Source organism: Oncorhynchus tshawytscha, linkage group LG02 (genome assembly GCF_018296145.1).
Source record: "Oncorhynchus tshawytscha isolate Ot180627B linkage group LG02, Otsh_v2.0, whole genome shotgun sequence".
NCBI classification, from domain to species: Eukaryota; Metazoa; Chordata; class Actinopteri; order Salmoniformes; family Salmonidae; genus Oncorhynchus; species Oncorhynchus tshawytscha.
This window is the reverse complement of record NC_056430.1, coordinates 30,566,857-30,586,853: the sequence shown is the minus strand read 5'-3', so window position 1 is coordinate 30,586,853 and position 19,997 is coordinate 30,566,857. Positions and strand designations below refer to the sequence as shown.

The 19,997-nt window shown below is 42.9% G+C and overlaps 2 protein-coding genes across 2 annotated transcripts in view; both read right to left on the bottom strand.

Annotated features, from left to right (window-relative positions):
- LOC112218252 (transcription factor SOX-13-like) overlaps window positions 1–2,483 on the bottom strand; it is a 59,892-nt gene extending 57,409 nt beyond the window's left edge. Inside the window, exon 1 of the mRNA XM_042296367.1 lies at window positions 2,220–2,483. The gene's annotated coding sequence lies outside the window, so the exon portion shown is untranslated. The remainder of the gene's footprint in view (window positions 1–2,219) is intronic.
- A 13,922-nt stretch (window positions 2,484–16,405) lies between these two features.
- Window positions 16,406–19,496, bottom strand: LOC112218274 (small nuclear ribonucleoprotein polypeptide E). Its single transcript, XM_024378932.2, has 5 exons — window positions 19,308–19,496; window positions 18,856–18,882; window positions 18,651–18,713; window positions 18,451–18,529; window positions 16,406–16,647 (listed from the first exon to the last, which is right to left on the bottom strand). The coding sequence occupies exons 1-5, from the start codon at window positions 19,359–19,361 to the stop codon at window positions 16,592–16,594; spliced, it is 279 nt and encodes a 92-aa protein (XP_024234700.1). The 5' UTR covers window positions 19,362–19,496; the 3' UTR covers window positions 16,406–16,591.
- Between the last annotated feature and the right edge of the window lie 501 nt (window positions 19,497–19,997).

The window sequence follows — 19,997 nt, the reverse complement described above, 5'->3', positions numbered from 1 at the left end:
AACACAGTCCCATCACACACACACACCTAAACACAGTCCCATCACACACACACACACACACACACACACACACCTAAACACAGTCTCATCATACACACACACACACATAGACCTAAACACAGTCTCATCACACACACACACACATAGACCTAAACACAGTCTCAGTCACACACACACACCTAAACACAGTCCCATTACACACACACACACAGTCCCACACACACAGTCCCATACACACACACACACACAGTCCCATTACACACACACACACACACAGTCCCATTACACACACACACACACACAGTCCCACACACACACACAGTCCCATTACACACACACACACACACAGTCCCATTACACACACACACACACACACACAGTCCCATTACACACACACACACACACACACACATAGACCTAAACACAGTCCCATTACACACACACAGACCTAAACACAGTCCCATTACACACACACACACACAGTCCCATTACACACACACACACACACAGTCCCATTACACACACACACACACAGTCCCATTACACACACACAGTCCCATTACACACACACACACACACACAGTCCCATTACACACACACAGTCCCATTACACACACAGTCCCATTACACACACACACACACACAGTCCCATTACACACACAGTCCCATTACACACACACACACACACAGTCCCATTACACACACACACACACACACATTACACACACACACACAGTCCCATTACACACACACACACAGTCCCATACACACAGTCCCACACACACAGTCCCATTACACACAGTCCCATTACACACACACACACACACACAGTCCCATTACACACACACACACACACACACACACACAGTCCCATTACACACACAGTCCCATTCCCATTACACACACACACACAGTCCCACACACACACACAGTCCCATTACACACACACACACAGTCCCATTACACACACACACACACACACACACACACAGTCCCATTACACACACACACACAGTCCCATTACACACACACACACAGTCCCATTACACACACACACACACAGTCCCATTACACACACACACACAGTCCCATTACACACACACACACACACACTACCCAGACCAAGCATGCTCAACACACATAACCAAACACACAGTAGGGTATGCCTACCCAGACCCTGCACACTAGTGACATACTTTGCTTATAAAACACAATGCACACACACATTGTCCATGAAGACGTCTCTGCTGTCTAGTGTTGTCAATCGACTCATTCCAACCATCAAGACTGGACACCACTAAAGATGCCTCATCTGGCTCAATGGGCATGTTCTGTCACCTCCACCCAGAGCTATGTCCATATGATCTAGAAGAGCAGATTGCACATAGACTACAAAAGGTAAAACTTTACTGAATTATGAAGCATGTTCTCTTTCCTTACCTATTCCAATCCTCCAACTCTACCAAAACTACAAAGATCTACACATCCAAACACCCAGGGGCGGACTGGGGCCAGAAATCGGCCCTGGCATTTCAAACACACCAGCCAATTTCTTTCTTTGATGCCCACACACCGGCCCACTTTTTTTCCTCAATGAGCCCAAAATGGACTAGCAGTCTGGCATTTGGCCATTATGCCAGATGCCTTGTCTGCCCATGCAAACACCCAACACCTCCCCAGCAAAGTATTTCTATAATAATTATGCCATGACCCATGAGAGAACACATATTTAAAACATCTGCGTTTTAACACTAGCAACTATTCTCTGGAAAGTAGATGAAACAGTTTAATTTGTATTTGCCAACAGAACTGGCATCTTCTCCTCTTGCTTATTGCGTTCATCGTCACTGTTCTGCCTATAAAAACACTAACTGACACTCACACAGAATCAAACTGAAGAATAGGCGAGATGGCCTGATCTGAGTAATTGATACATATGATATTAGCTGTGAATATGGTGCACATATGAAAGTTGCAAATTGTCCTTCGTGATTCGAAACAGTCGCGATCCAGGACGGGCGCATTCTATTTGGGGGGAAACATCCCGAAGCACCCAAAGTTATGCTTTATGTCATTGTATAGACAATAGATAATACTTTATGTGTTGTCGATAACAAGTAGGACAGTGTGTCGGGAGTCATCACACCAATCCTGGATCAAGTGAAATGTAAAAATACTATGTGCGTCTGGAGCTTTCCAGTGCCGCGCTGTTCACTCACCACTCCTGAGGCGCCCGGGATTTCCAAACTTCCGTCTCCACCGCTGTTTTTCCGAGCCCTCGCGCTTGATCGCTCACCGCATGCAAAGCACAAGAGGGTACGTTGTGTCGAGTTCTCTTCGGTCTACAGAGAAGACGAGGACAGAGTTACATGAGCGCCTATAGTTGCTATCAGCGTCGCGGTAGTTCTCCCCAACGCTCACACAACCTCACCCCGCTTTCTCCCGATTACTTTCTGGTGTTTTGTGTCCAACATTCACGCTCCCTGCCATTCACCTCCCCCTTAAAGGCAAAGGACTCATTTAACTGTCGCGGCAGCGGGCTTGGAAGATAGAGGATAATGAGAAAGGGCCCGGGTATCCAATCAATATGATCTTTAGACTGGAAAGAAAGGTCTTTTCTGCACTCGATTCTCATTTGACACAATAATCAAACTGTCAATAAGGTATCCCTTCCCCTACCCTCCAAAACAACACACAGACACACACAAACACAGCAAAAGAGAGCATACATTAGGGCTGAAAAGTACCTAACCTAAAACTGCTCAGCAACAGGTGTGTATAATCTGAACATACATGGGACACAACATCCCTAAATTGGAGTAAAGTATTCCAAACATTGAGAAAAGTGTTTGATCCCCATGACCTTCTGTATGATGTTGGTCTACACTGGGTGGAAGTGGAAGTGTGCCTACTATCACCTTAAAGTGGCACCTTAGAGTAAGACTTCAGAGTACTGTCTGCAGCTAGAAACAGAAGCCTATTTTTAATAGTTGTACCACATAGTGCTTCATCTGTTACATGGATGGGAGCCATACAGTGGTGGACCAGAGAAGCACAGAGAAATACAGTGAGGCCCTATGCCAGAACTAGACAGTCATTCACCCAGTCAGTCCATCAGTCAGTCAGAGAAAGAGAGAGAGCGAGAAGCGAGGGCTCTGGCAGGGAGAGTGAGAGAGAGTCAAGGACTCAGAGAGAGAGAGAGAGAGAGAGAGAGCGAGAAGCGAGGGCTCTGGCAGGGAGAGTGAGAGAGAGTCAAGGACTCAGAGAGAGAGAGAGAGAGAGAGAGAGAGAGAGAGAGAGAGAGAGAGAGAGAGAGAGAGAGAGAGAGAGAGAGAAAAAAAGAGAAAAAAATAAAAGAAAAAGGGCTCGGAGAGATGAGAGAGAGAGGCAAGGGCTCGGAGAGAGGGAGAGAGACTATAGCTAGCTAGCTGGGAGCTGATGTGCCATTTCTAATCCCCCCTGTTCCTGCCTTTGTGCTGTGGCCCAGCAGGAAGTAGGAGCTGGGCAGACAACAATTAACAAAAGAGCTGTGAAGAATACAATTAGCCATCAATGGCCAACCACAGGCCTTTGTGCCTGTCACCATGGTGACGGCCCAACACCACTATTGCGGGATTACAGAACCCTTTCTCCACTTCTCCTTTTCGCTCCCCTTCGTCTTTTCTCTCTCCCTCGCTCTCTCTCCTTTTCTTCTCTCCCTCTCTCTCTTTCAATCTCTCCCCATCTCCTTTATTTTTTATTTGTTTTTTTTGTTTCCCCCTCCTCTCTGTGCACTCTACTCTCTCTGTTTATTTGTGAGTCACTCTGGTGTCAGTGAGCTGCAGTGAGACTGTTTGCCAGGCTCAGGATCTGGCACCCTTATTCTCCCCTCTGCCTTTTAGGCCATGCATCTTTCTCTACCTTGCCTGCTTAAACCAACCGAACTGAGTTGAGCTGAGCCAAGGTTGTTAAGCCACTTTCATATATATATATATATATATATATATATATATATATAGAGAGAGAGAGAGAGAGAGAGAGAGAGAGAGAGAGAGAGAGAGAGAGAGAGAGAGAGAGAGAGAGAGAGAGAGAGAGAGAGAGAGAGAGAGAGAGAGAGAGAGAGAGAGAGAGAGAGAGAGAGAGAGAGAGAGAAGGAGAGAGAGTGTGAAAACCCTACTCCAGGGGTGGGCACACTTTTATTCCAACCCAGCACTAGAACACCTGATTCAAATAATCATTTTATCATCGATTTTGATTAGTTTAATCTGGTATGTGTGTAGTTTAATCTGGTATGTGTGTAGTTTAATCTGGTATGTGTGTAGTTTAATCTGGTATGTGTGTTGTTTAATCTGGTATATTTTGATTAGTTTAATCTGGTATGTGTGCGTTGAGCTGGGCTGGAACAAAAGCCTGCACACAATGGCCTCCTAGGACCAGAATTGCCCTAGGCAAAGTAAAGAGTCAAACTTCACATTGGTTTCAGCCGACCTATCCCCACAAACCAAACAATTTATGTCCGTTATGTGTGTTTGCATCAGCGCCTAGCCTCCATGTGATATATGTCATAACAGACACGATCCAAACTGACTAAGATTACCACACTCTCTTCCTGTGTGCCAGGTTGTTTCTTTGCCCCCCTTTTGTGGGGTTGGCAGCCCCCTGCCCTCCCTGATGGCTAAGATCTGTATCAGACCACACTGCTGCCTGCTCTCTGCCCTCACCCATTAGATGTCTATCTGACTGTGGGCCTCTCTGTTCTCTCCTGCATCTGATCTGTCAGCCTGTCTGTCTGTCTAATCTAACAGCACTCTCAGCACCACTGGTGGGTTGGACTGAAGCAAGTGAATATCAGCACACTGTTTGCCTCTCCCTGTGGTGCTGGTGGAACATAGTCCATCTCTAACACGGCAGACCCACAATCCCAACCAGTGTTCACAACAACACAATGTACTGAAGACCTTAACCACTAAACCACCAACACCATGACATTGGTCTACAGGGGCCTTTGGTTAGTAATGAGTGGGCCATAGGACAATCCTAAAAGCTTATGATAGGCCTCTACATGTTTTGGGGATAAAGAACAATCATACTCACAATGCCCTGTTGTGCTGTATCACTCACCCTAGCAGAGGGGGCTGATGGGTCATGTTTTCCTTGAGGAGTTCACACACATTTTGCCAAATGGAATAACCATCCGTATGACTAATATGATTGTGAACGTGTATTTTAACAATGTCAGCCAGAACATCAAGCAAAACCATGGAATCTTGTGAGCATCAAAGGAAGACCCAGTGACGACAGAGATAACAGTCAAAGCTGTGTGGCTCCTCGTGAGGTTGACTTTATTTTGCTTAGCTGACACTCCAGTAGATTTGATAGCAGCCAAAGCGATGAAGCAGATTTGCCTATGTGTGCACTTACACAAACCAAGGTGTCTTCACCAACATGAAAAAGGCGGGGTGGGAAACAGAAGAGGACGGATACACACACCAACCGCATGGGAGAAGTAGGCTGTTATCGAGAACAGCAAAAACATCACTCCTGTGTATGTGTTTGTGTGTGTTTGTGTGTGTTTGTGTGTATTTGTGTGCGTCATACGTGTTTAAACGATAACAAGCGCTCGCATTATTTCTCAGAAGCGAAGGGACCGCAACACCCCCGTTCTGACACCACTTCCGCAGATTCGAGCAAAACAACACATCTGCCATCGGAAAAACATACGGCCACAGTGCCACTCCCTCTCACAAACATTACCCTATTGAGACAGACCGCAGGGACCCGATTGAACTGATAGTTTTAGTGAACGCAGGCAATTTAACAGAAATTGTTTTGAGGTCTTGTCGTCATTTGGCATGGGTCTCCAGATCCTCAAAAAGTTCTACTGCTGCACCACCGAGAGCATCCTGACCAGTTGCATCACTGCCTGGTATGGCAACTGTTCGGCATCTGACCGCTACAGAGGGTAGTGCGTACGGCCCAGTACATCACTGGAGCCAAGCTTCCTGACATCCAGGACCTCTATACTAGGCGTTGTCAGAGGAAGGCCCACATTTTTTTCAAAAACTCCAGTCACCTAAGTCATAGACTGTTCTCTCTGCTACCGCACGGCAAGCAGTACCAGAGTCTAGGAACAAAAGGCTCCTTAACAGATTCCACACCCAATCCATAAGTCTGCCGAACAACTAATCAAATGGCCTCGACTAACCTGTACCCCCGCACATTGACTCTGTACCAGTACCCCCTGTATATAGCCTCGCTATCGTTATGTAAATGTACTGTTACTTTTTGTATTGATTAGATTTTTTAAAACTTTAGTTTATTTAGTGAATATTTTATTAACTCTATTTCTTGAACTGTATTGTTGGTTAAGAGTTTGTAAGTAAGCATTTCACGATAAGGTCTACACCTGTTGTGTTCAGCATTTCACGATAAAGTCAACACCTGTTGTATTCGGCACGTGAGAAATATTTTATTTTTATTTGATTCAATTTTTTTCTTTGATGTGACAGCCAATCTATTTGTGACAACAATTTGGGTGATAGCCAAGAGAAGGCCTCAAACCAGGGCCCTTGTGCTTGTCAAGCCTCTTATTGCTGTTGAATGGTTGGAATCAGGTGTGTTATTGCTGTTGAATGGTTGGAATCAGGTGTGTTATTGCTGGGCTGGAGCAAAAGCCTGATGACAAGCTAACTTCTCTGTCTCTTCTCTGTCTCTCTGTTTCTCTCTCTCACTATCTATATATCTCTCTGTCTCTATGTTTCTCTCACTCTGTCTCTATGTTTCTCTCACTATCTATCTATCTCTCTGTCTCTGTTTCTCTATCTATCTATCTATCTATCTATCTATCTATCTATCTATCTATCTATCTATCTATCTATCTATCTGTCTCTCTGTCTCTGTTTCTCTCACTATCTATCTCTCTGTTTCGCTCTCTCACTATCTATCTATCTCTCTGTCTCTCTGTTTCTCTCACTATTTATCTATCTCTCTGTCTGTTTCTCTCACTATCTATCTATCTCTCTGTCAATTTCAATTCAATTCAATTCAAGGGCTTTATTGGCATGGGAAACATGTGTTAACATGCCAAAGCAAGTGAGGTAGACAACATACAAAGTGAATATATAAAGTGAAAAACAACAAAAATTAACAGTAAACATTACACATACAGAAGTTTCAAAACAGTAAAGACATTACAAATGTCATATTATATATATATACAGTGTTCTAACAATGTACAAATGGCTAAAGGACACAAGATAAAATAAATAAGCATAAATATGGGTTGTATTTACAATGGTGTTTGTTCTTCACTGGTTGCCCTTTTCTCGTGGCAACAGGTCACAAATCTTGCTGCTGTGATGGCACACTGTGGAATTTCACCCAGTAGATATGGGAGTTTTTCAAAATTGGATTTGTTTTCGAATTCTTTGTGGATCTGTGTAATCTGAGGGAAATATGTCTCTCTAATATGGTCATACATTGGGCAGGAGGTTAGGAAGTGCAGCTCAGTTTCCACCTCATTTTGTGGGCAGTGAGCACATAGCCTGTCTTCTCTTGAGAGCCATGTCTGCCTACGGCGGCCTTTCTCAATAGCAAGGCTATGCTCACTGAGTCTGTACATAGTCAAGGCTTTCCTTAATTTTGGGTCAGTCACAGTGGTCAGGTATTCTGCCGCTGTGTACTCTCTGTGTAGGGCCAAATAGCATTCTAGTTTGCTCTGTTTTTTTGTTAATTCTTTCCAATGTGTTAAGTAGTTATCTTTTTGTTTTCTCATGATTTGGTTGGGTCTAATTGTGCTGCTGTCCTGGGGCTCTGTAGTGTGTGTTTGTGTTTGTGAACAGAGCCCCAGGACCAGCTTGCTTAGGGGACTCTTCTCCAGGTTCATCTCTCTGTAGGTGATGGCTTTGTTATGGAAGGTTTGTGAATCGCTTCCTTTTAGGTGGTTGTAGAATTTAACAGCTCTTTTCTGGATTTTGATAATTAGTGGGTATCGGCCTAATTCTGCTCTGCATGCATTATTTGGTGTTCTACGTTGTACACGGAGGATATTTTTGCAGAATTCTGCGTGCAGAGTCTCAATTTGGTGTTTGTCCCATTTTGTGAAGTCTTGGTTGGTGAGCGGACCCCAGACCTCACAACCATAAAGGGCAATGGGCTCTATGACTGATTCAAGTATTTTTAGCCAGATCCTAATTGGTATGTTGAAATTTATGTTTCTTTTGATGGCATAGAATGCCCTTCTTGCCTTGTCTCTCAGATCGTTCACAGCTTTGTGGAAGTTACCTGTGGTGCTGATGTTTAGGCCAAGGTATGTATAGTTTTTTGTGTGCTCTAGGGCAACAGTGTCTAGATGGAATTTGTATTTGTGGTCCTGGTGACTGGACCTTTTTTGGAACACCATTATTTTGGTCTTACTGAGATTTACTGTCAGGGCCCAGGTCTGACAGAATCTGTGCATAAGATCTAGGTGCTGCTGTAGGCCCTCCTTGGTTGGTGACAGAAGCACCAGATCATCAGCAAACAGCAGACATTTGACTTTTGACATTTGACATTTGTCTCTCACTATCTATCTGTCTCTCTGTCTCTATGTTTCTCTCACTATCTATCCATCTCTCTGTCAATTCAATTCAATTCAATTCAAGGGCTTTATTGGCATGGGAAACATGTGTTAACATTGCCAAAGCAAGTGAGGTAGATAATATAAAGTGAAATAAACAATAAAAATTAACAGTAAACATCACACATACAGAAGTTTCAAAACAATAAAGACATTACAAATGTCATATATATATGTATATACAGTGTTTTAACAATGTACAAATGGTAAAGGACACAAGATAAAATAAATAAGCATAGATATGGGTTGTATTTACAATGGTGTGTGTTCTTCACTTGTTGCCCTTTTCTCGTGGCAACAGGTCACAAATCTTGCTGCTGTGATGGCACACTGTGGAATTTCACCCAGTAGATATGGGAGTTTTTCAAAATTGGATTTGTTTTCGAATTCTTTGTGGATCTGTGTAATCTGAGGGAAATATGTCTCTCTAATATGGTCATACATTGGGCAGGAGGTTAGGAAGTGCAGCTCAGTTTCCACCTCATTTTGTGGGCAGTGAGCACATAGCCTTTCTCAATAGCAAGGCTATGCTCACTGAGTCTGTACATAGTCAAAGCTTTCCTTAATTTTGGGTCAGTCACAGTGGTCAGGTATTCTGCCGCTGTGTACTCTCTGTGTAGGGCCAAATAGCATTCTAGTTTGCTCTGTTTTTTTGTTAATTCTTTCCAATGTGTCAAGTAATTATCTTTTTGTTTTCTCATGATTTGGTTGGGTCTAATTGTGCTGCTGTCCTGGGGCTCTGTAGGGTGTGTTTGTGTTTGTGAACAGAGCCCCAGGACCAGCTTGCTTAGGGGACTCTTCTCCAGGTTCATCTCTCTGTAGGTGATGGCTTTGTTGTGGAAGGTTTGGGAATCGCTTCCTTTTAGGTGGTTATAGAATTTAACAGCTCTTTTCTGGATTTTGATAATTAGTGGGTATCGGCCTAATTCTGCTCTGCATGCATTATTTGGTGTTCTACATTGTACACGGAGGATATTTTTGCAGAATTCTGCGTGCAGTCTCAATTTGGTGTTTGTCCCATTTTGTGAAGTCTTGGTTGGTGAGCGGACCCCAGACCTCACAACCATAAAGGGCAATGGGCTCTATGACTGATTCAAGTATTTTTTAGCCAAATCCTAATTGGTATGTTGAAATTTATGTTCCTTTTGATGGCATAGAATGCCCTTCTTGCCTTGTCTCTCAGATCGTTCACAGCTTTGTGGAAGTTACCTGTGGCGCTGATGTTTAGGCCAAGGTATGTATCGTTTTTTGTGTGCTCTAGGGCAACAGTGTCTAGATGGAATTTGTATTTGTGGTCCTTTTTTGGAACACCATTATTTTGGTCTTACTGAGATTTACTGTCAGGGCCCAGGTCTGACAGAATCTGTGCATAAGATCTGGGTGCTGCTGTAGGCCCTCCTTTGTTGGTGACAGAAGCACCAGATCATCAGCAAACAGCAGACATTTGACTTCGGATTCTAGCAGGGTGAGGCCGGGTGCTGCAGACTTTTCTAGTGCCCGCGCCAATTCGTTGATATATATGTTGAAGAGGGTGGGGCTTAAGCTGCATCCCTGTCTAACCCCACGACCCTGTGTGAAGAAATTTGTGTGTTTTTTGCCAATTTTAACCGCACACTTGTTGTTTGTGTGCATGGATTTTATAATGTCGTAGGTTTTACCCCCAACACCACTTTCCATCAGTTTGTATAGCAGACCCTCATGCCAAATTGAGTCGAAGGCTTTTTTTAAATCAACAAAGCATGAGAAGACTTTGCCTTTGTTTTGGTTTGTTTGGTTGTCAATTAGGGTGTGCAGGGTGAATACATGGTCTGTTGTACGGTAATTTGGTAAAAAGCCAATTTGACATTTGCTCAGTACATTGTTTTCATTGAGGAAGTGTACGAGTCTGCTGTTAATGATAATGCAGAGGATTTTCCCAAGGTTACTGTTGACGCATATTCCACGGTAGTTATTTGGGTCAAATTTGTCTCCACTTTTGTGGATTGGGGTGATCAGTCCTTGGTTCCAAATATTGGGGAAGATGCCAGAGCTAAGGATTATGTTAAAGAGTTTTAGTATAGCCAATTGGAATTTGTTGTCTGTATATTTGATCATTTCATTGAGGATACCATCAACACCACAGGCCTTTTTGGATTGGAGGGTTTTTATTTTGTCCTGTAACTCATTCAATGTAATTGGAGAATCCAGTGGGTTCTGGTAGTCTTTAATAGTTGATTCTAAGATCTGTATTTGATCATGTATATGTTTTTGCTCTTTATTCTTTGTTATAGAGCCAAAAAGATTGGAGAAGTGGTTTACCCATACATCTCCATTTTGGATAGATAATTCTTTGTGTTGTTGTTTGTTTAGTGTTTTCCAATTTTCCCAGAAGTGGTTAGAGTCTATGGATTCTTCAATTACATTGAGCTGATTTCTGACATGCTGTTCCTTCTTTTTCCGTAGTGTATTTCTGTATTGTTTTAGTGATTCACCATAGTGAAGGCGTAGACTCAGGTTTTCCGGGTCTCTATGTTTTTGGTTGGACAGGTTTCTCAATTTCTTTCTTAGATTTTTGCATTCTTCATCAAACCATTTGTCATTGTTGTTAATTTTCTTCGGTTTTCTATTTGAGATTTTTTAGATTTGATAGGGAAGCTGAGAGGTCAAATATACTGTTGAGATTTTCTACTGCCAAGTTTACACCTTCACTATTACAGTGGAACGTTTTACCCAGGAAATTGTCTAAAAGGGATTGAATTTGTTGTTGCCTAATTGTTTTTTGGCAGGTTTCCAAACTGCATTCCTTCCATCTATAGCATTTCTTAATGTTACTCAGTTCCTTTGGCTTTGATGCCTCATGATTGAGTATTGCTCTGTTTAAGTAGACTGTGATTTTGCTGTGGTCTGATAGGGGTGTCAGTGGGCTGACTGTGAACGCTCTGAGAGACTCTGGGTTGAGGTCAGTGATAAAGTAGTCTACAGTACTACTGCCAAGAGATGAGCTATAGGTGTACCTACCATAGGAGTCCCCTCGAAGCCTACCATTGACTATGTACATACCCAGTGTGCGACCGAGCTGCAGGAGTTGTGACCCGTTTTTGTTGGTAATGTTGTCATAGTTGTGCCTAGGGGGGCATATGTGGGAGGGGATGCTGTCACCTCCAGGCAGGTGTTTGTCCCCCTGTGTGCTGAGGGTGTCAGGTTCTTGTCCGGTTCTGGCATTTAGGTCGCCACAGACTAGTACATGTCCCTGGGCCTGGAAATTATTGATTTCCCCCTACAGGATGGAGAAGCTGTCTTCATTAAAATATGGGGATTCTAGTGGGGGGATATAGGTAGCACACAGGAGGACATTTTTCTCTGTTAGGATAATTTCCTTTTGAATTTCTAGCCAAATGTAGAATGTTCCTGTTTTGATTAATTTAATGGAGTGAGTTAGGTCTGCTCTATACCAAATTAGCATACCCCCTGAGTCCCTTCCCTGTTTCGCACCTGTCTCTCTGTTTCTCTCTCTCACTATCTATCTGTCTCTATGTTTCTCTCACTATCTATCTATCTCTCTCTCTATGTTTCTCTCACTATCTATCTATCTCTCTGTTTCTCTCGCTCACTATCTATCTGTCTCTCTGTCTCTATGTTTCTCTCACTATCTATCTATCTCTCTGTCTGTTTCTCTCACTATCTATCTATCTCTCTGTCTCTGTTTCTCTCACTATCTATCTATCTCTCTGTCTCTCTCTCTCACTATCTATCTATCTCTCTGTCTCTCTGTTTCTCTCACTATCTATCTATCTGTTTCTCTCACTATCTATCTATCTCTCACTATCTATCTGTCTCTCTGTCTCTGTCTCTCTTACTATCTATCCATCTCTCTGTCCCTCTGTTTCTCTCTCTCTCTCACTATCTATCTGTCTCTCTGTCTCTATGTTTCTCTCACTATCTATCCATCTCTGTCTCTATGTTTCTCTCACTATCTATCCATCTCTCTGTCTCTCTCTCTCTATATATCTCTCTGTCTCTATGTTTCTCTCACTATCTATCTCTATGTTTTTCTCGCTCACTATATATCTCTGTTTCTCTCTTACTATCTATCTATCTATCTATCTATCTATCTATCTATCTATCTATCTATCTATCTATCTATCTATCTATCTATCTATCTATCTATCTATCTATCTATCTATCTATCTATCTATCTATCTGAGGTCCAGTCGCAGTAGCCACCCACATTCTCCCCTGTCCTGATGGAGGGCTGCATAAAGGCCTGCTCTCTCTCCATGGGTGTACACACGCACGCACGCACGCACGCACACACACACAGGGGCGCAGGAGGGGTACAGTCTCTCGGCAGGGTTGAGGGGGATTGAGGGAAGGTGGGTACGGCACTGCCCCACACAAAGGCAGCCCTGAAATAGCCCCCTCACACAATGAGACCTGCCACTCTGTCTATGAGATAATGTCTAATTGAAAACACTGCAGCCATTGTGCTCCTGTCACCGGCTCTATTGTCCAGATAGCCCTCCCCCACCTCTCTTTTTCCATTGACGCGGCACGATTGTTCCCTGCCATTGTGGCACCCGCACCCAACTCTCTTTCTTTCTCTCTCTCTACCTCTCCCTCTCTCCGTATTGTTATAATTTCATTACTCGTTTGTTTTTTGTTCCGCTTCTCCCTTTGCTCCCCTGCAGATCTTTTGTTCCACACATTTAGTAACTTCATTTGGAGCCACTCTCTGTGTGTGTGTGTGTGTGTGTCTGTGTGCTAAACAGGTGTCAGTTTCATGATGAGATAAAACAGGAAGTAAATCCTCTGAAAAGATATGTCTCTCATTCTGTAACATCACAAAAAGCTACAAACAGCTACATATACAGTATCTGCAGAGAAAATAAAGGGTCGTTGTGAAGAGAGAAGTAGTAATCTATTCACAGGCTTATCGCATGGCCGTGCACAGCTAGGACCTTTTCCATTGTTATGAAATATCCATTGTAAATCAATAGATCTTGTTTGAACACAGTAAACCACAGAAGTGGTCACTAACCCTGGTCCTGAAGAGCTACTGTATTATCTGTGCTAGCCTTCATCCCAGCCTAGCTCTAATACACGAGATTCAGTAAGATATCAACAGACCGTTAAGACATTGAATAACTGATCAGAGGATCAATAAGCATCAGGATTCATATGTTAACATGATTCCTGCAGCCTATTTTCCCAAAATTCTGGGGTGACTTTCCCACCTCTGGTACAGGTTTGGCCTCAACAAACCTGCCACTGTAGATCAGATTCTGTGTTCCAGCCAAAGTCACACAATTAAAAAGCCTCCACATTTCCTCATTTTCACAAATTCTATATTTTTTTTAAAAAAGGCGACCTGTGTATTATTCACGGTGTTAATTGGGGGGAAATACATGTATTGTGCATCGCGACGGCCCTGTGAAAACAAGATAAGGGCCTCGCGAACAGGTCCAAGCCAATGGCCATTCAATGGGATTGTTTGGTATGAAGATTGTGAACAAGTTGAAAACAGATTCTTTTTCCTTTTTGCTCTGACCAAGTCTGCCTGTCTGAGGTGAACAGTCTGGAAGTTCCCCAGCTCTGCTCTGACAGTTTCTCCTGGATTCTGTCAGAGATGGTGAGAGATTGCTATGTTTGACACAATGCATCTCTGCAGGCAAGATGTCATACATACACCTGTACATTTGATTGATTCTGAGGAGATGAACATACAGAGAGCAATCTGAGGTACTATATTTATACATTTTCTCAATGAATTATCGCCATTCCATCATGCTAAGCACTAGCTAAACTGATGTTGTATTAACGTTGCTTAATGTTACAAACTTACACACATTCCCCCTTTCTACCCCCCAAACAAAAAAAGACAGAGATGGCTGTCTATCTTTCTGCTGACACAGTAAGTAGTATTTTCATTACCACAAGCTATCGCTAGCTGCATCTGCTGCTCCAGTTTGACTTAAAAACACATCATACCTGGTTAGATGAATTTGAATGCTTTATTTGTGAGAAACATAAACCTTAAAAAAAAAACTAGAAAAAACAAAAACTCCCAAGGAAAGTACCTTTTATTTTAAACAAGAGGTGGACCTCCAACCCACGTTTTGAATAAACAAAATAAACATGCATATAATAGCCATGTATTAATACCTATTGGTCCTATTCTTTCCTAGTCTCAGTCCAGGTCATGATATGATGCTATCAATGAGTGCTGGCTTTAGAGGGAGACACACAGACTACCAAACAAACATACTACCCTGCGAGTCAGAATAGGTACCAAGGCCACCCAGAGGTTGAAATAACAATCCCATTACAATACATCTGTTACTGTATTGATGTTGTGTATTTGAACTTTTTGAATTACATTTATTCATGAAGTTTTGATATAGGCCATAGACAGAGCAGAGGTTGAAAGAAATAACCACCACACAAGTCTGAGCCCCAAAACATGTTCAATGAAGGTGCTATGAATAGACAGAATAAGAGAAAGGCAGGGAGGTAGGCAGGATACAGACCACACCTTGCTGAGCCAAGCCAAGGTAGGAGAGGGGTCAGGTGGCTTAGGGAGTGGTCTAAGGAGGGGAAATAGTCTCTGGAGGGGGGCATCTGACCCGTGCACTGTGTCCTTTGTCTGGAAGTGGGAGACAGAGAGGGATGAGAAGGGGAGTTGGCCCTAACACTCCTATGGAGGACTATGTTATGTCATTGTATGTTATGCATGCTATGTTACGTATGAGTGTGTCTGGTAAAGCTTTCTATGGCTGAAAGGCCACCTAAATCATTTAAATTGGCTTACAACATACAGAAATCCTCAAGTAAAACGTGTTTGCTTGAACTGCACCACTGTGACAGTCAACTGCCAAAGTCTGTAGAGCCTCACTGTTCTCAGCCTGACTTAAGAATGTGTGGGAGGCGTGTGGCATTGAGAGTCAGCCCATTCCTCCCCTCATAGCACAAAGAGTCATCTGGCACTTGACAACGATGCCTGATGAGCGACGCATGTTGCCACAAGCTGTGGCACCCCTTCCTTTTAAGATGAGGCGCAGGGCTCCTGACCAGTAAGGCGACACCTCAGCCCTCGCTGCTGAAGCTCCTTGCTCCTTCTCCCACTTGTGAACTCCCGTCTGTCCTCGGCTGCTAGTTTCCATCACACTTCCCCCAGATAGCCAGCCGGCCTAGTGTTGCATGTTATTAATACTATTGTTAACTGCAAACTCAAGGCTGGCCTCGCTGACTCCGATCATCATGTTACAGGTATATTGTACCCAACAGTGAAATGGCCAATCCTGCTTTATATAATACTCTATTAATACCGCATGAAATATTATGGCCACTTATGGTAAGATGTGTGGAAATGTTGATTGACGTAAATGGTACTCTGCAGCCAGCAGTCTTGTATCTGAAATGTCGCAGGCAATGTTTCCTGGATGCAAAAAAAATTGAGAGAAGTATAGAATCCACGCTGAAAATATATCTACATTTCTCATGAGTTGCACAGTACACAGCGCATATCGCCACCTGGTGGATCCTCACAGTATTAACCCAAGACCATAAAAGTGGATGCCAGTATGATGGTCAATATTGCGTGCAAATAAAATGCATCTAGCAGCATGCTCCAATTGAATTTGTAGCCAAATGAAACCAAGTAACACTCAAATTAACAGTTTTCTATTTGTTGGCTTTTGCAATTAACAGAAGGAATACAGGTCAACAGAATAATAAGAGATGCGTATATGATCCCTGCTCGCTATGTTCCCTTTGGGATAATAAAGAGGAATTGGTTGTAAATAGATATTTCATTATTGAAATGAGAACCACTAAGAAACAAAACTCAATTTATTTCAGAGGAAACATTAATAAATGGAAAATTACATTATTCATGTACCAAACACCATCGAGCTTCAACATTGTTTGCAAAAAAAAAAAGAAAAACATTACAAAATAGAATGGGAAAAACATCCACAAATCTGTCTGCTGGCTGTAGATGGATGTTGTCCTGTTGAGTTAAGTGGCAACACTCTGTAGCAAGGTGATGTTATCACCTTTCAGCATGATCCTCCCTGAGAGAGATGTAGGGAAGGATTGAGAGAGGAGGTGGATAGGTGGAGATAGAGACAGGTGATCAGTCTAGAGTAACTGACACTTCAGCAGGAGACACTTGTTCAGACTGCCGACAAAGAAAAGATGACTAATCATCGACAACGAATGAGAAACTACAGACTTAGTCAACTGGAGTGGCCTTTATCAATTTGATGGCATTAGGACACAAGAGTCATCTGGTTTGAAGTGTTTTCTTCAAGGTGCTCCCCACCGGAAGAGGCATTTTACGTCCTTGCATTTCCTTGTTTGGTCCGTGGCTCTTTTCCTATCGCATCAAACAACGTTTTGGTAGCCTATCCTGTGCGAATTGTATATCGTATGCGAGCTAGCTTTTTGCAAGTCAGACAAATGTTCAGAAACACCTCTGTTTGGACCTCCACCCATGCAAAACATTTGATTGGTTTAATAAGTGGTAACACATCAGTAGTTTCCATCTGGACTCCGCCATATACAGTGGGGCAAAAAGGTATTTAGTCAGCCACCAATTGTGCAAGTTCTCCCACTTAAAAAGATGAGAGAGACCTGTAATTGTCATCATAGGTACACTTCAACTATGACAGACAAAATGAGGAAAAGAAATCCAGAAAATCACATTGTAGGATTTTTTATGAATTTATTTGCAAATTATGGTGGTAATAAGTATTTGGTCACCTACAAACAAGCAAGATTTCTGGCTCTCACAGACCTGTCTTTAAGAGGCTCCTCTGGCCTCCACTCGTTACCTGTATTAATGGCACCTGTTTGAACTTGTTATCAGTATAAAAGACACCTGTCCACAACCTCAAACAGTCACACTCCAAACTCCACTATGGCCAAGACCAAAGAGCTGTCAAAGGACACCAGAAACAAAATTGTAGACCTGCACCAGGCTGGGAAGACTAAATCTGCAATAGGTAAGCAGCTTGGTTTGAAGAAATCAACTGTGGGAGCAAATCCTGCAGTGCCAGACATGTCCCCCTGCTTAAGCCAGTACATGTCCAGGCCCGTCTGAAGTTTGCTAGAGAGCATTTGGATGATCCAGAAGAAGATTGGGAGAATGTCAGATGAAACCAAAATATAACTTTTTGGTAAAAACTCAACTCATCATGTTTGGAGGACAAAGAATGCTGAGTTGCATCCAAAGAACACCATACCTACTGTGAAGCATGGGGGTGGAAACATCATGCTTTGGGGCTGTTTTTCTACAAAGGGACCAGGACGACTGATCCGTGTAAAGGAAAGAATACATGGGGCCATGTATCGTGAGATACATCAGTGTGTGAAAACCTTGTGAAGACTTAGCGAAAACAGTTGACCTCTGTCATTGCCAACAAAGGGTATATAACAAAGTATTGAGAAACTTTTGTTATTGACCAAATACTTATTTTCCACCATAATTTGCAAATAAATTCATAAAAAATCCTACAATGTGATTTTCTGGATTTCTCTCTCATTTTGTCTGTCATAGTTTAAGAGTACCTATGATAAATTACAGGCCTCATCTTTTTAAGTGGGAGAACTTCCACAATTGGTGGCTGACTAAATACTTTTTTGCCTCACTGTATCACCCCTTTCTTAAATAATCTTCCTCAGGAGAACTTCCCCAGGCTTTCAAACAGAATGTGAGAAGCCTGGGGCTCCGAGGCTAGTCCCAGACAAACTGATAGTGGAATGTGGACAATAGCCTGCAAGTCTTATTACTGGAATGTGTATGAATCAACATGTAATACACAGTTACAGACACTGAGAAATGTGAGGTAAAAAAGACAGAAAAACTGACTTACCCAGGGGCTTCCTGTTCTTGGTCTTCATGTGGACCTCCTCAGCGTCATCCAGAACCAGGTTCATGTACTCGTCAAAGCCCTGAAAGAGGGAGAGATTTGCTTGTTTCAACTACACAGCTAGGCATCAGCAGCCAAGATATAGTTTCAGGAGCCTTGGCCAAGTAGGATAAGGGAGGAAACACAGGAGGAAGAGGACTTACGATGATGCAGCCCTCTATCCGCATGTTCACTTGTTCATACAGCCACACCTGTATCCGGGAACGCTGCAAGGAGGAGAGGCTTTGAATACATTTGAGAGATCGCTCGCCAGGTAACGTATTATGAAAGTACGAGGTCTATTTACAACCATGAACATAAAATTATGTGCCTGAAATGAAGAAAATCATATAAAAATGTAATACTTACGTTCTGTAGATACCTGAAAATAAGGTTCTGGTGGACAGAGGGGAGGGTCAAGGAAACTACAAACATACTGCTTAACTGGCTACACAGGTTTTTCTGGCCATTTGCAACCTTACTATCTCAATAGTTAATTTAAGTTAGCTACATACCCGGCCATAGTATTTCAGTTCCTTGCTGAAACTCTAAGGTCCATGTGTATTAATAGCAACGGCTCATTAATTAGTATCTTAGCTAGCTAAGTACCACTAGCTAGTTATGATCACCCTGCTAACTTAGCTAGCTAAGTACCACTAGCTAGTTATGATCACCCTGCTAACTTAGCTAGCTACGTACCACTAGCTAGTTATGATCACCCTGCTAACTTAGCTACAGTGATTCAGACACAAGTCAGAGCAAAATAGCAGGCTAACGTTACAAGACAATACTGCACAGAGTATTTCATGATAAAAGGATACGATTGGCTGCACCATAACCTTCTGGACCTTCTGCCCTTGTCCTCTGTACGCCATCCTCCTTGTCGGTTTAACGCTTAGTTGTCTAAAAACCTTTTTTCAGCAAAACATTTCAGTCGCAGTCCGACAGCGAAATTGAAATAATCACGTTGGAGTTCTCTTCAATGGCGCGCTCTAGGCCTTCCGCGTGCACAAGCAGAGTGATTGTGCTGCAGTGCCCCTATGGGCGGGAGTTAGTTACTGCAGATTCCCGACAGACAGACAGACAGACAGACCCTCTGACTGCACTGTGCAGTTCGGGGCAGTGCTCAATGTGGGCGGGAGGTAGTTACTACAGATTCCCTACCAGACACAGACAGACAGACAGTACCTCTGACTGCACTGTACAGTTCGGAGCGGTGCGGGCGGAGTCAATCGTTTGACCCCACCGACGTTTGACCCCACCCACTTTTTTGTCCATCTGAGGTTTCAGTCACACACTGAATAAAAACAACAGACGTTTGCGTAAGACACATGGAATACAAACGTATTTCATTTTTGAAGATCATAAGAAATATTATACAAAGTGGTCCGGCAGATGTGTTGTAACACTTTTTGCTTGATACTATATTTGAGACAAGCTGCTGATATTGTTGCAGTGAACAACAGAATTATGTCATGTACTGTTAAAATTGTGTTGATAAATATTATAAC

Bases quoted from the DNA above. Each gene is read 5' to 3' on its own strand.
- LOC112218274 (XM_024378932.2), bottom strand. From the start codon at position 19,361: ATGGCGTACAGAGGACAAGGGCAGAAGGTCCAGAAGGTTATGGTGCAG. The intron at 18,883-19,307 runs GTATCCTTTTAT...TCTGTCCACCAG, and splicing joins AGGTTATGGTGCAGCCAATC to AACCTTATTTTCAGGTATCT. The intron at 18,714-18,855 runs GTAAGTATTACA...TCCTCCTTGCAG, and splicing joins TTTTCAGGTATCTACAGAAC to CGTTCCCGGATACAGGTGTG.